General features: G+C 34.6%; 1 protein-coding gene across 2 annotated transcripts in view; it reads right to left on the bottom strand.

Moving 5' to 3' along the window:
* NBEA (neurobeachin) overlaps positions 1 to 16,287 on the bottom strand; it is a 510,633-nt gene that overhangs the window by 347,649 nt on the left and 146,697 nt on the right. For both annotated transcript variants that reach the window (XM_010572746.1, XM_010572747.1), the window contains exons 12-17: positions 14,880 to 15,032; positions 13,928 to 14,096; positions 4,576 to 4,655; positions 3,735 to 3,797; positions 3,529 to 3,626; positions 1,480 to 1,572 (exon numbers count right to left, since the gene is read on the bottom strand). In XM_010572746.1, the coding sequence (XP_010571048.1) occupies positions 1,480 to 1,572; positions 3,529 to 3,626; positions 3,735 to 3,797; positions 4,576 to 4,655; positions 13,928 to 14,096; positions 14,880 to 15,032 (656 nt within the window). The remainder of the gene's footprint in view (positions 1 to 1,479; positions 1,573 to 3,528; positions 3,627 to 3,734; positions 3,798 to 4,575; positions 4,656 to 13,927; positions 14,097 to 14,879; positions 15,033 to 16,287) is intronic.

Genomic DNA, 16,287 nt, shown 5'->3' with positions numbered 1-16,287 from the left:
TGAAAGGGGGGGCATTTTTACTTGCTGAAATCTACATAAAACGTGAACATCTACAGATGTTCGGAGGTCTGAAATTTAAAAAGAAAAACTTTGAAAGTTAGACAGAATATTCAAGTGGATTTCAATGACTTCAATTACATGAAAAATAAAGTTAATTTTGTGCTAAGTACTTTCACTCAACAATGGAAACTACACCGATAAATCCATAATTACAAGTAGATGCTAAGGACCAGAAAATGAAATTTCAGCTTCTTTTTCTGTAATGCTCCACTGACAGAGTTTGCTACTTGATTTACTGGATAAGCTATAAAGATTTTAAACAAATGTACTTATTTGGACACAACCAGGCTTCTGCACAAGTCAAACCTTCATCTGGTGTACCTTACTTAATCCGACTCCTATCGATGTGAATGATTTTCAGCAAGTAATGTTTGAAAAGCCCTTGGAGATTTTTGAGTGGACTATCAATTTGCTTTATTAATTCCCAGAACACTATTTTGGCTTGCTGGAGCCCAGAAGAAAAATCCCATTTGGGAGCATATTCTCAGCTAACTGTCTCTCAATTATACAGTCATACTTTATTGATCTCACTGAGAAAAGCGTGCCTGGCAATACTGCACTCTGACTGGGCTCCCAGCTCCTTTTCCTCCTACGGAGGCTTCACCTGACAAAGTCTCTTGTGAAGCACACGGCTAATTTTTATACCGCAGTCTCCCTCCAGAACATCGTTCTGGGTTAACCCCAGCAGGAAGCTAAACACCACGTGGAGAAGGGGAAAAGCGAGCAGCAGCAGGTTACGCAGCACCGCATGCTTTTTAATTCTTTCTTAACACCAAAATATGGAAGATGAGACTAAGTGCGACTATTTTGTGACACCAGTTCTTTTTAAATGTATTTCTTGCTGCCACATTTTATATGTGAATACTTCTTGCCTAGAGGTATGTCCTTACCTCTTTTTTTTTTTTACCATTTACTTAGCCTGTTTGCTTTTTCTTCTGAAACTTTCCCATGTGAATAACATATCATTCTATTTCATTTTTTCCCATCATTTTAAAGCTATTTTTAAAAGAACTGCCCTGAAACTTTTATTGCAATGACACTGAAAATTCCAGTAACAAATTTTTGATGACACTCATATGTTTCCTGTTATGCTTAGCTGAACGTGCAACATACATTTATAAAACGCATTTCTGGAAAATGTTTTTCAATCATTTTAAGACTCGCATTTCAGCATATCATATGTTTGGTGGACAATCACAGTATCTTTTAAAATGTCATAGTACTAACAAGTTAACTGGAAAATTAATTTTATCCCAATGTATAAAGGTAACAGAGTGTGCAAATTCTTAATCAGAAAACCTAACAATTTTATTTTAATTAATTTCTAAAGACTGTCAAAGAATATACAGTAATCATGACAAAAAGACAAGAATTGTGAACTTAAATAAACCACTATAAAAATTTTTAAACTACACTTACTTATGACCCAAGTGTTTAAGAAAATATCCAAGGACCTTCAAAGCTTGCACCCATATACTCTCACTTTTGGAAGCCAATAACTTATAAATTACTCTAAAAAGGAAAAAGAAATTCAACAATTTGTTTTCAGTTTATTACTAAACATCACATATATAGATTGTATTTCACTGAACAGAGATATTTCTTAATAAATAAAACTATAAAAGTAGCAATTTACACAAAATTGAAGGATATACTGAAAGCACTAAGCACAGCATAGGGTTTGATTATGAATTCTTTAGGTTAGAGAGATGGTGTCTTTTGGTTCAGTTCAATGCTTTATAACAGAAAGTGACAACCTTATCTTATACTTCTACCTTGGAACAATCAAATAAAACACAGTCTGAGCAGTTGTAGCTTAAGACAAGGGAAGCAGACTGGAGCACATAAGGTCAGATCCTGGAGTTTCTTGGAGTACCTGGATGCTACTGAAAATCTCTTTTCATTCTCAAAAATCCTACTCAATATCCTTTCTACACAGGATAGGGTACCTGCATTTAATCACAAGATGTTTATACTGAAATCTCATTTGTCAAAAGAAAAGTATGGCAATATGTTACACAAAATCCCATATACACCTATGAAGCCTCATATTCATTGCATCTAAATTTGAAGTGGACAAAAAAAACCCACCCAACCCTCTGTTTCTAAATTCTGGATAAAAAAGGCCTCAACATTTAACTAATTTAATTTAGTACTTACTTAATTATTATGATCAGTTTAAGCACAAATTCTACAGTCTCTCAGAAAGGAAACCAGCCTTGATTTGAAGGCACCAAGAGACAGAAAACATTACCCTTCCCCTAGAGTGGTCTTCAAATTTGTAAATCTATATTTTAGTTTTCCATTTGGATTAGCTGAGCTTCAGCTTTTAGCCATTCTTTTTAGTCTTTCTCCACTAAAGAGCACTTTAGCAGACAATATCTTCTTCTCTTCAGAGGACTTATGCCATTATCAAGTGACCTCTGAGGCTTTTGTCCCCTGATAACCTAAGCAGACAAACCCCTAATTCTATGTAAGGAGCTTTTTTTTTTTTAATACTTAAATGTTGCAATTCTGTGCATTCTCTCTACTTTTTCAACACAGACTTTTAAACACAGAGACTGCATCATCAATTTTAATATTGGTACCACAAATGTTCCATAAAGATCTCTTAAATCCTCTAGATCAGTCTTACCCTTCTTCGAAAGCTGTCAGGAATAGTATTCTGTCTGAATACAGACAACTATAGGCAGAAAACTAAGTCCTAACCGCGAGTACAATGAGTCTTCCCCTCAGCTACCATTGCCATTCAAACAGTTTTAAGTACAAGTATTTGTATGAAGGTCTTAGCATTTTGGCCGAACAGAGCTTGAATTTAATAAGTAGTAGATTTTTCTTTTCCCCTTGTTTTACAAGCCCCTTGCATTTTCCAATATATTTTCAGAACAGCACAAAACAAAATTCTATAGTAAATATCAAATTATTAACAAGAAAATTATTAATCTCTGAAAAAAAAATGCATTACCAAAATAGGCATAAGAAAACAACAAAAATACTGCTTCTCTGAGACTTATCAGTTATTGATTTTACTATCAAACAGATAAACATATGAATTCCGCAGACAGTTTTTTAATCTTTTCAGAGAGAACTTGAGAGGTTAGGGCATGATTTCTCTTGTTCTCCTTCCCTCCAGATTATGTTAAACATCTGAAGACAGAATATTCAAAATTATTCTGAGATAAATACTTGGCTTTTTGATGCATCGTGTTAATTACATATTCTATTTGAGATTGAGAAGCAAGTACAACAGTACATTTACCTTCAAATATCATAATAATAACCTTAAGTGGAAAATTTTTTCCTCCAAGCTATCATCAACACTCTGTTTTTGACAAAAAATATAGCCTAAGTTAATAAGATAGTAGTTTGAAAGATCAGCAAGTGTGATATTTATGTGAAAAAGAAGCAATCTGGAGAGTGATGATACTGGAACTACTTTTAAGATATTTTCTCACTTCACTGTCTTACCGTATCCCATTTCTCTGATCAAAGGCAGGTATCATGGATGCTGGGTGTTCGGACATTAGTGCCACTAGCAGCTGCAGCACATCATGAATATTTTCATCCTGTATGACAAGCATCAATGTTATTCTACAAACTAACCTCAACAGCAGGCTTCCCATAGAGCTGGTACAATTGATTACAGTAAAAAATAGGTAATTACAGAAATGTACCTCATGCATTGTTAATAAGTAATTTAATATGCTCTGCAGTTCATCTTCTTTCACTCCTCGATCCTAAAAAAGCAACAAAAAGGTGGGGCATTATTCAGAGAAAATACATTCTTTAAGTTTGGCTCAAGAAAAACTTGGACCAAGTCAAATAATCCTACAATTTTTTGCTATTTAAACTCAAAAGATGAAATTCTCTCTTTCATTACATTGCTTTTCCTTATCACATTGACAGTTCAAAGAGTATGAAGTCAGCCCTCTATTCCTGATGAAAGGATTCTTATAGCTTGGGCCCTCAGATAGTATAAACTATTACTGCCACTCCTCCAACCCCTGAGACAGAACAATAAAAGCCAGAGGAATAAGCCAGGCCAAAAAATACTGGTTGTCAGCCTAGTCTCAGATGGCAGATTATACCTCAAAAACTGTTCAGCTGTCACAGAAAGAGTCCTAGACCATTTCAACCAGTGGTAGAATCAAAAAAAAAAGGATAAAGCAATAACTAACTTAACAACTGTCATTACCTATTTCATTTGATCAATCAAGCAACTATCTACTATCACAAAAAAAAAAAAGCCCAAGTACCTGAAAGGTTCTGTAGTGTCATATACTATTCCTGCAAGTACATTTAATAAAATATATGTGGCATAGTTTGGTGAGGTTATTAAGAAATATTGTATGGGTTTACTGCCTCTATGTTGATTAGAAGTATGTGCAGGAACATCAAAATTAACCAGAAACAGATTCAATGCCTGACAGGTATTACATATTTATTACTATGAAAGAACCTATTACATGTATATAACAGATCTCAATGTTTTCCATCTGGAATAGACTGTTTTACCTTCAATATAAGTTGTTTCAAAAACAGAAGCATAAATGCCCTTAATGATATGATTTCTTTCTGTGAGGGCCGAGGACCATCTGGAAGAAGCAAAATATACCACTTTTAAACATAAACTAATTCCTTTAATGATGGCAGCTTCTTAAGAAAATCACAGTTCCTACAACAGATTTAGTATTCTATTCATTATATAAAAGTTCATATTTGCAAAGGATATCATTTATAACCCTTCAGAATCACATTTTACAACACCAATATATGTAAGTGATGTTTCATTTGGAAAAAAAGAAATCCATATTTATTTTTTTATTTTTTTTAAACAAAGACACAGGAAGATGAAAGGTAGTAATCAGGTCTAGACTCACACAAACAAATTAAGGTATATGTTCTGTAGATGTCTTCATATGAGCCAGGAGTTTCAAATCCAAATATAAGCAACTACTCTATTGACTAGATCTACTCAACCGACCCAACGTCAGAGCCCAATTCAGGATAAACATTATTAGTTCTATTGACTACATTGGGTTGAATTCCACTGAGAACAATGGGAGTTTAAATACCTAGTACAAGCTACACTGTGGACATGTAAACTTAAAAGGGTCTGAATACAAAATTGAATCTCACCTAAAATATGTGATAACAACTTGGAATAACTAAGCCACTATGCTAAATTCCATCTGAATGAAAACCAACAGAGAAAGGTTTAATGAAATATTAGTGGTGGCCATTACCTGTAGCAGAAACTGAAGCTATTTAACCAAGGACAAACTACCATCTGAAGAAAATATTAAATTTAAACCAGCATCTGTGACCCATAATACTTTAAACAATTGTGCTTGAGGAAGTACATTAGGAAAACAGAAGTATCTACAAAACTGAATAAGAAACAGAGCCTGAACAACTATATTCACTTGAAACTTCCTCTGTTGTATTCTCCATTCTCCCCTTTCATAAGTAGTTACGGTTGAACTGGAAATTCCTTTCTTAAGTTTCTACTTTTCAAACAATGCGTGTCATAGACAGTCTTAAATTTTGCACAGTGAAAATAAATGCAGCCTAATTTATTTTTTCATGAACCACTTCATCTTATGCTGATAAATAAATATCAAAGCTTAGTAACACTCTATGTCTCACTATTATTTCCAATCCAGGTGAATGCAACTTTTTAATAAAGATTTTTTTAGTCTCCAGTGCCACTCTTCAAAGTGAAGCCACTGCCATACACGCAGTAATTCAAGTTTGCAACACGGGCAAACCTGAACGTAAGTTATATTTGTTTTACTAGCAGGAACAAAAAGAGTAGTTAATCCTCTCAAGTTTTCTTCCCTGTTTAGGAGTGGAGAGAGGAGAAATGGATACTCTTCAGAAAGAAGCAAATAAATCTCAACCTCTCCCCACCACCATGTGTAAAACCAGGAAGGATATTGTTCTATGAAATCCATCATATAGGCTTTAAAGATATAGGAACAGTTTTATATCGATACATTCTAATGGCACCATGAAACATCTATTTCCCACTGTAAAAAACAGAAGTAAGCTGGATTTTTTGGCACTAGCTACAACTACGTTAAGTATTGCATGCGTTTTTATGGCAGTGTTGTGCTTCTAGGCAACAACTATTTTTTTTCCCTAATTCAAATTCAAATTCAACTCCCCTAACCGCATCGCAGAAATCTGTTTCTTCGCACACCCTCTTCCCTCCTACACCTTATTGGGATTCAATATCAGACAATATCTGAAAACCAGGCCTAAAAACTGAGGCATTTTGTCTTTTCTGGAAGACTGTCATTATGGAAACAGAAAACAGAACACTAAGGCCATGGGGGGTTCTGCAAAGCATTTCGGTAACAGAAATTTTAAGGAGGGATTAAAATGAAGATATTCCAAATTAACCGGGTACCTGTTCAAAGATACCCGAGTTTCATACTTGTTATTTACATACCCACTAGTTTCTCTGGAGATGTGCAAGAACCCTGAAAAGCATTCTTCAACACACAAAAGGTACCAAAGGAGTTGTTGCTTGCAGGTTATATGCCACGCAGGCAAAACGGTCTTTCTCCTTCAGTCCTCCAGAACTATTTATTCCTTGTACTTTGGTTGTGTCTTGAAGCTTCACTGCATTAGAATCGGAAGAAGGGGACAACCTCTACCAAAAAGACTTTATTAATTTGAAAAATTAGAAGAGGACTGGTAGAGAAAAACAAGAGAGGCTGGAGAAACTACAGGCTACGTAACCAGGAGACAACTACAAAGAGCGGCGAAAGGTCTGCAGCAGTAGCAACACAACAGTCATCTGATACAGATTGAATGGAATTAATCTGGGAAGTTGTAAAGCTACATAAAATGGGTTTGCCACCATAATTGTGGTGTCATCACACTTTTTGGCTTCATTACTAGTTGAAGAACTGCATTACTAGTTGAAGATTTATTTTTAAAAAATGCATTATTGGCCAAAAAATGGCATAATTTATGCTATAATTAAAAAATATAAATTATACATATATACACTGAGGTAAAGAGAGACAAGTAGATGGTGTTTTTCAACTCAAACATTGAAAAGTAGTTTTCTTTACTGCCTATTAGTCTTTGTGCTCGTCACTGGATATAGACAATTCAGTGTCACCATCGCTCAGAAACTGATGAACAGCACTGCTAAAGACTAAAACCAAACTCAGGCCAAATCAATAAGATAATCCTTTTAAGATCGGGTACAGCAACCATAAGTCCCTAATACAAAATAGCAACATTCTTGTTAACTGGCAGGGAAAGGATGTCTCCCTTATCCCACACCCGGATGAGTCACTAAATCATTTCCTGCTTTTAGATTCTTTATGTATGTTTTTATTGCAGATAGCACATGATTTGCATCAGATTTTTTTTAATATACACTGTTGATGAGAGTTAGCCTGCTTTATCCAGACAAAGATAAATGAAAAAAATGTATCCAATTCATCCTTGCGGCACAGAGCAATTATAGGGGCATAATCCAGGACTAATTAAGAGGGAGTACGTAAACATATTCACAGGGTAAAGTACAATTAGTACTGGTGTAAAAAAAGATCGGGAACTTTGAATGACAAAAATAATGATTTCTAATCCTGTCTTTGGAAATAAAACGTTGTGTTATCAGTTCTACAAGCAACCAAAGGCAACATTCTTCCATCTGGCTTTTTATATGTAAAAAGCATGACTTTTCTACTCCTTAAATTAATAAAACATGATACAGACAGCAGAATATGATCTCCATGCATGCATAAATAGCATCACATGTTATGTGGATCACAGAAGGACCTACTTTTTATCTCACTGTTGCAAAGCTAATGAGAACTGAGTTCCACTCTAACCCAGCCCTTGAAATAACTTTTTCTGCAACTTTTTCTGTCCACAAAAACTATAGTTACTTTCTCCTTATAATAATTTTCATAGTTCCCACTTTTCTAGCTCATGTTCAAAAATATTAGACATTAAAAATGTTCTTGGAAACTCTGTTTAACATGAGCTAACTGGGACATTAACAACCACGTATCCTCTAGCGGGAAGCAAGATACTGGTTCTAAAGGTCCAATCAGAGTAAGAGTTGGGAAGCACACAGAAAACACCGGTATAGAAAAAGAAATGCTTGGTCAACAGCTCAGGAATGAACGATACTCCTCAGTAGTCTGGAACTTAAATGCACATTTCTCTCACACAACAATGAAGTTGCAAGTATTTCATAGGGTTGCTCCACAACAGGGTCCAAAATTACAATTTAGCACAATACCCTTCTGAAGGTTTTTAACACTGAGTATCCCAAGTTATTTTTTCTTAGGAAAAAACCCACAATATTTAGTTTATTCTTCTGTTATTGGCTTCATTTTACACTTTCTCATTAATGCACCACTGTTGGTCCATCACTATTTTCAGAGAATGCCATGCAGCTGGTAAGTAATTCCACTGAAGATTTTTCAAGGCATAAATATCCTGGTGGGCTCTAATAAGTGCTCTCTTAAATTTACAGAAATTGTATATCAAATTAATTCAGCAACATGGAGAATTTTTTTTAAAGTGCATACATGTTTTATTTTTCTTCAAAAAGGTTAATAAAGAAATTAAACTATCCAACAGTTTAGTAAGCATCCAAAGATGAAAATACAAAAGTGTGTTTAAATTTTTCTCTGTTGCTCTGATACCAAAGATATGTGGTTTGCCCCTTCTGAAAGACAATCACAGTTTGAATTTTCTTTAAATATCAGTCTAGTATATAGTTTGGAAAGACAAAACATCAAAGAACAACAAAGCTTGGTAATATAACTCTAAAATGTCCCTGGCAGCTTGAAGTATTATCATTGAAATGCACCATCTACTATAGAAAGATAAAGAGAGAAATCTCTCCCTGCTTATCCTCTTATTAATTCCTGAAATCCACAAAAGGAAATAATTACAGAAAGAAGTAACATAATTTTAAATAATTTTTACTCAGTTGCCTATTTCACTATGTCTTTAGATGCTGCAACTGTTGGACAACCCTATGACCTTCTCCCACCTTCACATCTCATTCTGTATGATTTAACAAAACATTGAAGGCATGCACATGGCAAATCAAGGGAAGAGCTATAATCATAGTTCAAGTGTAAAATGCAAAATGTAATAAAGTTTAGAATTTCTTCCCTGTGGAAATTGGTTTGACTTATTTTGTTCTTTCTGACATGAGAATTATTTCGCAAGTTTACTTTTAATATGGTCTTAATAAAAGACAAGTCACTTTTGTCCTGTCACCTATTTATAACTGGTAATTTAATTTAAAAAAAACCCACGAACACAACACAAAAAAAGAAACTAAACCTCATTATTTTAAACAGAAAACTTGCCTCCACTATGTGGATCTATATCTAAAATGTAGAACCTACTAAGAATAATTACCAAGCAAGCTGATAAGTATACATTTTGAAAAAGTGTTTCTAATACTTCAGAAGGAAACAAAAAAAAAATGAATTTAGTATACTTAATCCAAGAAGAAATACCAGCTTGAAACAGGAAAGCAATAATGACAGAGAAGATACAAATCCAAATTTGAAAGAAATATTTGAGCCTTTTAAATAATTCCAAACATTTACACCTCCTATTTTATAAGCTGAATACCAGGAGAAGCAAAGGGGAAACTGTCATTTAAGAAAACAGCATTAGCCAAGTGGGAAGCTTCAATACTGAGCCACTGTGGCTTCAAAACAAGGTATACTAAACTGTCAGTACAGAAAACTCACCCACTTTGTGCTTTATTAAGACAGGAGAAGGCAATAAAACCTTGAAGCAGAGTAACTGTCTGCACGTAATAGTAAATCAACACTAATATTAAAAAGTGTTTCAGTACCTCTGCATAAAAAATGCTATGCCTAGAAGACTAGAAAGCATCACACTACTAAAATGTCTGCATGAATAAGCTTACTTTCTAATAGGACAGCAAATTACATGAAGGCACTATAACACATAAAGTCAAATTTCAGATATTGGCAAGATTTCCATTAAAGTATTCTTCAGATCTGAAAATTCTGATGTCAAGTTAGCTTGACCATATGCCATTTTCTTGCATCATGACATTTTTCTGTTTCTTACAGTAAAATTGCTGCTCATAGTCCTGTTCTTCTATTTTGAAATATCAAATGCTGCTGAAAATGCAACAACTCTAACATTCGCATAATTGTATTCTTCAAGGGTAAGTTTCTTACTTTTACAAACTTCTTTTTACACATTATTCTACGTTTTAACAAATGATAAACTTGCCTGCTACATGTGGCAGTACTGGCAGTATGCAGGCTAATAAAAAACAACACAAACCCAAAATCCTCGAACAGTTAACGTTTTTGAAATATTAGGATTGGTGAAGTTATAAGTTGCTGAAAGAGAGGTGGAAAGAAAAAAAGCATTAAGCATATTAACTACAGCTACTTACAGTATTCTAAGACTATAAGCCTTAATCAGCCAGACCTGCATATCACATTGGCAGATTGCACTTAATTTTAAAAGAAAGAGCATCTGGTGAAGAAAAGCAATGTAATATCCAGGTGATTAAACATTATGAAAAGTTTTCAGGAATATTATAAATGGAAAGTAATTAATGTGAATTTGATAAAAAACTAGTATGAAATTAAGTTAATATGAGATTAAATTTAGCAACCCATCACCTCAGCAATTATTATATTGCCACAGTCATTTGCTTGCAAATCACCACAGTTATTACAGCTGTATTAGTCAGGAGCGGAAGCTACGTGTGAAATAATAGCAAAAAAAAGTCCTAGTGCTGATTTGCACTGAGAAAATTCCATAGCTATGCTGGATTTGCACATCCATTGCTATATCACTGTTCTTCCTCCCTGATAAACCAACATTCTGCAACTCAACACAAGGAAAGTCATTTTTACAGACAGGAAAGTGTACTACAAAATACTTTCTTATAGTTGTATCAATTACATGGGATTTTCTGCAGTCTAAACAACAGGGAGGAAGGAAGACGGTAAGGAACAAGGAAAAAAGTTGAGATGAATCTTTAAAAAAGTCAAGTTTATCTATAAATCTAACTAAAGAAAAAAAGGAGAAAAGTCAGATATAGTGGATATAATAGGCATTTTGAAACGGTGCATGACCTCACAGTTTATCAAACACCTTCCCAATTACTGTATGAAGGCCTTAGTAATTGTGAGTTTTTTTGTTGCCATACTGTTACACCAAGCAACCAGTAATTTTGCACTATCTGGTTACCTTTAAGGGACCTACCTGGTTGCCTTTCTCAGAAAAGCAGAATATTGTCTGGAACTGACACAAATGAGAAAAGAATGTATTATATCCTTAAAATAGGTAGGAATGAAAGAAAAGGTAGGGAAGTAAAACAGCCATATGTATGCTAATTTAGAGTTAACTGATTCATTTCTCATCCCTAATTTTGTGTCCTTGTGTACCCCATGCCTTCTGTTCAGATTTTGATAAATACATCAAAATTTTTTGATTTTTTGTAGCTATTCAACTGGCATTACACATACAAACACTCCAAAAATACAGCTAACTGCAGAGAGGCAGATCTGGGCAAGATAAAAACAAGCCGTACCTCCTACATAAAGAAATGTCACACTGTTTCCACAAAACAGCGAACTTAGCCAGAGGGAAGTCTGTAATATGCGATACATTTTCCAAGTGTTGTCAGGTACTAGTATCACGACACAGAAGTACAGGAATTCTTTAATTAAAAAAAAACCAACAAAAAAAACCCCAAAAAACCCCAAACCCACAACCCCCCTGGAAAAAAACAAAACAAAACAAAACCCAAAACCAACAAACAAACCAAGAAGAATTACAGCAATAACAAGTAGACAATATTATCAAACACAGAGTCTCAAACTAGTTGAGCAATTTTCCAGGTCTCTGTCTAGGTGTAAATATGGTTGACACTTGGAACCTTTACCTCCCAAGAGCTGGTCATTCAACAGTCACAAATACAAGTCCATATTACAAGCTGATCAGCTGAGTTTTTAACATCCTAATGTCTCACTGAGCTCAGATACAGTTAACTTGTCTGATGGTAAAGCTGTACCTACGGAGCACGACAGTGTAACCCTCAACAGAGCAGAGCTCTGAAAGCACGAAGCTGGACAAAGTCAGTCCCAGGGTAGGATCCAGCTCACCCTGATTTCAGACATCTAGAGCGTAGCTGCCAAGAGGTGAGACCAGCTTCTCATCTTCCACTGAAGCCAATGGAGACCTAATCAGTACAGCCAAGAGAGTCTAGAAAGCAACTACCCTTCAAACTAAATAGTTCTCAAGGCTCTGCCGACTAGGGGTAGGACACAGCTGCCAAAACATACTTCTCAGTGTGATTTGACATGCCGTCAGGTATCCAAAATATCCACACAGAACAAGCAGATTTGACAGAGGATGCACAGGACACCTGCATCCTTCTGAAGGCAGGTGGGATGCTCCACAGAGACTAAAATGATGCTAGAAACCCAGATTCAGGCAACTGACTCCTGCATTCCACTGGCTATAATCGGCAGATGTCTAGCTCAGATAGATACACCTTCCCTGTAGGTACCAAAAATGAACTTATTTCTATTTTGGCAGAGGGAATCCAGAATCAGAGTAAGGGAAAGTATATTTTATCACTGACAAAAAATTCAAGCTAATTAAGTAACCACCACAATTAATTTTCATAAACTGATATTACAAACTTTTCATTCACATGAACAGAGAACAATGTGCTTTTGTTAGGTATTTTTAAAGCAAATTTTAATAATTTTATGAAGAATATAATTCATCTAGTATTATACCATGAGAGAACTACAAATGAGGTCCCAGCTCCAACAGCAGCTCTTCCTGTGAGCCTCAACAAGTTACAATTTACTGCCTATTAGGATACCTAACCTAGGATAAGAATTATTCCTTCCATTTTTATTTATTTAAAAAAAAATATTGAAGGAAAACCCTATGCATACAGCTCACTTACAAATGAAAAACTTATCCAATAACTTATATGTTATAATGTCACTTTCTTAAATATTTGGATATGTGGCAGCATAACATAAAGCACTAAAACATTCCCCAATTATTCAGTTTCTCAGCATGACAATAATAGTTACAGAATAAAGATAATTAATAAGTTCTCCTATATCAATTAATTCTTTAAGAGACTTTCAGCCAAATCCTCCCTGCTTTACACAAGTAGTCAGCTAAACGTAATGACATTACAGCTGGAGTGTATAGGATTAGAATGATTTGATGCTCTGGTTAATACACATCTGTTACATGCAGCGTTTAGCCGGTACATATTATTGTATTTTGTTGTTGCTGTCATTCAAAGCTTCCTGAGCTAAGCTAAGCACTATGTGCTATAAGCAAAGTTAAATCAATCTCTATTTTATAAGGGCAGAGAAAAGATATTATTAAACTGGAAATACAGCTTCAGAGATCTCAGCAGTGAGAACTAGAGGTTTCCACTCTGTTTTCAAGGTCACTTAACACTACCAAACATTCTAACCCCACAAAGCTTTCTTTGGCATACGAAATACACTGAACATTTCCTCTTTGGTACAGAAGAAAAATCAGTGATTTTAATAGGTTTCCTAAAGTATGCCCACATAAGCATATGCTATGTGAGTGAAGACGAGAGTTGGACTCTTCTGGGAATACATATAAACGTATGGAATTCTCATCAGAGGTGCGTGATACACCAGAAGTACTGGCACAGCCCTCCTGCTGTTGACCACTGGTACCAATTATTGCCATTTACTTACCTCCTTGTCTACAGATCCAAGGAGCTTTCACACATTTACATCATAAACCTTCCCATACAAGAAATGCTTATATTTTCTTTCTTATGCATTGTACTTACCTAGTCCTTTAGGAGTAATGCCACTGCTATCAGCAGGATTAACCACCCAGTAGTAGTATTTCAGCGTGTGCATTAACTGCAGCACTGTTCCTACTCTGCGTATAGTGTTATAGATCGTAGCAGTTCCAATGAATTCAGCTGACAAGTAGGTATACAAAGACAGCTGCACCTGAAGAGTGACATAGTTATCCACATAAATGTAAATTCTGTATTAGTGGCCTTAACTTGTAGGTTTTTTAGGATTTACTTTGGATATGATACAACAAGACTAAAAAATAATTACAACTTCAGTTAGGGCAGGGACTGGACTGACACCTGGAATGACATCCAAAGTTCCCTTCCAAACTACATTTTCTATGATTCTATGATTTAAGTCACAATAAACATACTACTTTGTTTCCTATTCTGGCTTTTTATACTAAAAGTACATATTTTCAGATTTTAGGACCATACCACTTTTCACTTTGGTACACATTCCTGAACTGTGATTATTTAGGAAAACAACTAATTCATTATTACCAGAGATGAATGATAACTTTTTATAGTTTTTATCAAACCAAAATACATAATTTAAATTAAAATGAAAGCTTATGTGAATGTGTACCAAAAGATTTCTCACCCTTTGCTTACAATTAAAAATACATACTTTTATGCTTAATCTTTTGGGTAAAAAATGTAATGCAACCACTGAAAAAGGGACTGGGTTTCTAGAAACAGCCTTTTAATAGAATTAGCCAGAACCTTAGTCAAGAATGTAACTGCATTTAGGAACTTATAAAAGACATTGGAGAATATAGGTAAGCAGAGTATAGACTTCATGATCTAAAAAAATCTTTGCCATTACCATGTTTTAAAATAGAAAAATTAAAAACCTAAGTACCATGGTATAAAAGAATACTAGTATTTCACTTCTTTGCAGAAGAGTCATAACATCGCTCAAGTGTACAATTACCTTTGCAGGGGTGTGTATCCAGATAGCAGGATTAAAAAGGATGTGATCACATAATTGCTTCAGTAGAGGCGCTCCATGAGACAATCCATCCAAATATTTTGCAAATGACAAAAATTGTTCCAGAACTGCTCTGGTTATATGAACTCTAGATGACTGCGGAAAAATAATCAGAAAGAACAAAGATAAAGAAAAACCTTCTTCTTTAATATACTTACAGCCAAAATATGAAGTGATATTTTCACCAGCATCATCTTTACTAAATCCATGCAACATCATGTGGTTTTACGTCATTGAATATGAAAGGAAAGTAAGAAAAAAAATTATCAGCAACTTATACTTTCTAATAATACAGTCTTTCTAATGGCTACATTTAACAGGTTAAAAATATGCACCAATAACTGAGGTTTGAATCCTTTTTCTTTTTTCCTTTCTTATTTGTTTTTTGTTTGGTTGGCTTTGGTTTTGTTTTATTATAATCCAGTCAGGATTCTACATTTTACAGCACTGTGCCTTGAGAACTTAATCTGAAGTCCTTAACTCTTCTGCAGTTAATTACTTGTCTTACTGAAATTGGGTGTCTCAGTATGTAAATACACATTACTGATAGACTTGCTTTCGTTGCTTAAACATAAGTAGGTGTTTGAAGGACTTGGGTTCAAGTTTCCTCAAATTTCAAGAGTACTTCAGTTTCATAGCATATGCTAGAAAATCACTGTCGAGACCTGCTCCTGTGCAGTAACATGGCACGTGGACTTTGACAAACTTCTTTATATACTAAGTTAACAAAAGGAACTAATAGGAAAACCCACTAAACATCCTTCCCCTTGCCTTCTCTACAAAATGTTCCAATTACTTTTAATGCTGTAAGTACAGTCTGGGAATATGCAGATTTGTTATTTTTAGAAGTGAAGTCCATTTGTCAGTAATACAAGTTCAGCCTGGATGCTGAGTTTCCTTTGTGTACATCACAATTCACAATAAATAGTCTGCAACTAATAAGAACAAAAATGTTATTTTGAAGTTCAAGTCAGAGAAAAAAAAGCTTTCTGTCCTCTCTGAAGTATTTGATTACATGCAAATGAGCAACAGATAATTTATAAATAATAAAATTGAGCCTGGCTAGGAAACAAAAGGATTTTTTCCTGCCATATGTGCCAACTGACTAGAAGCATATACTGAAAAAAATAAATACATCCTTTTGAAAAACTGCAGCTAAGGAAAATATAGCATAAACCCCCCCAGAAAACAGCATATGCTCTAAGAATTATGTTGTGACAGAAATCAATCAAAATCCTTTAAAAATTCACATACCCTGAGTTTAATGACTGTAGCAGGTGTTAATTAGAATAGTACGCAAACTTTTTTTTTTATTTATTTATTTCATGTACAACATTCTAAATTGATGTAT

This window comes from Haliaeetus leucocephalus, unplaced genomic scaffold (assembly GCF_000737465.1).
Source record: "Haliaeetus leucocephalus isolate CR32 unplaced genomic scaffold, Haliaeetus_leucocephalus-4.0 Scaffold351, whole genome shotgun sequence".
NCBI lineage: Eukaryota > Metazoa > Chordata > Aves > Accipitriformes > Accipitridae > Haliaeetus > Haliaeetus leucocephalus.
This window is presented reverse-complemented; position numbering and strand designations above follow the sequence as displayed.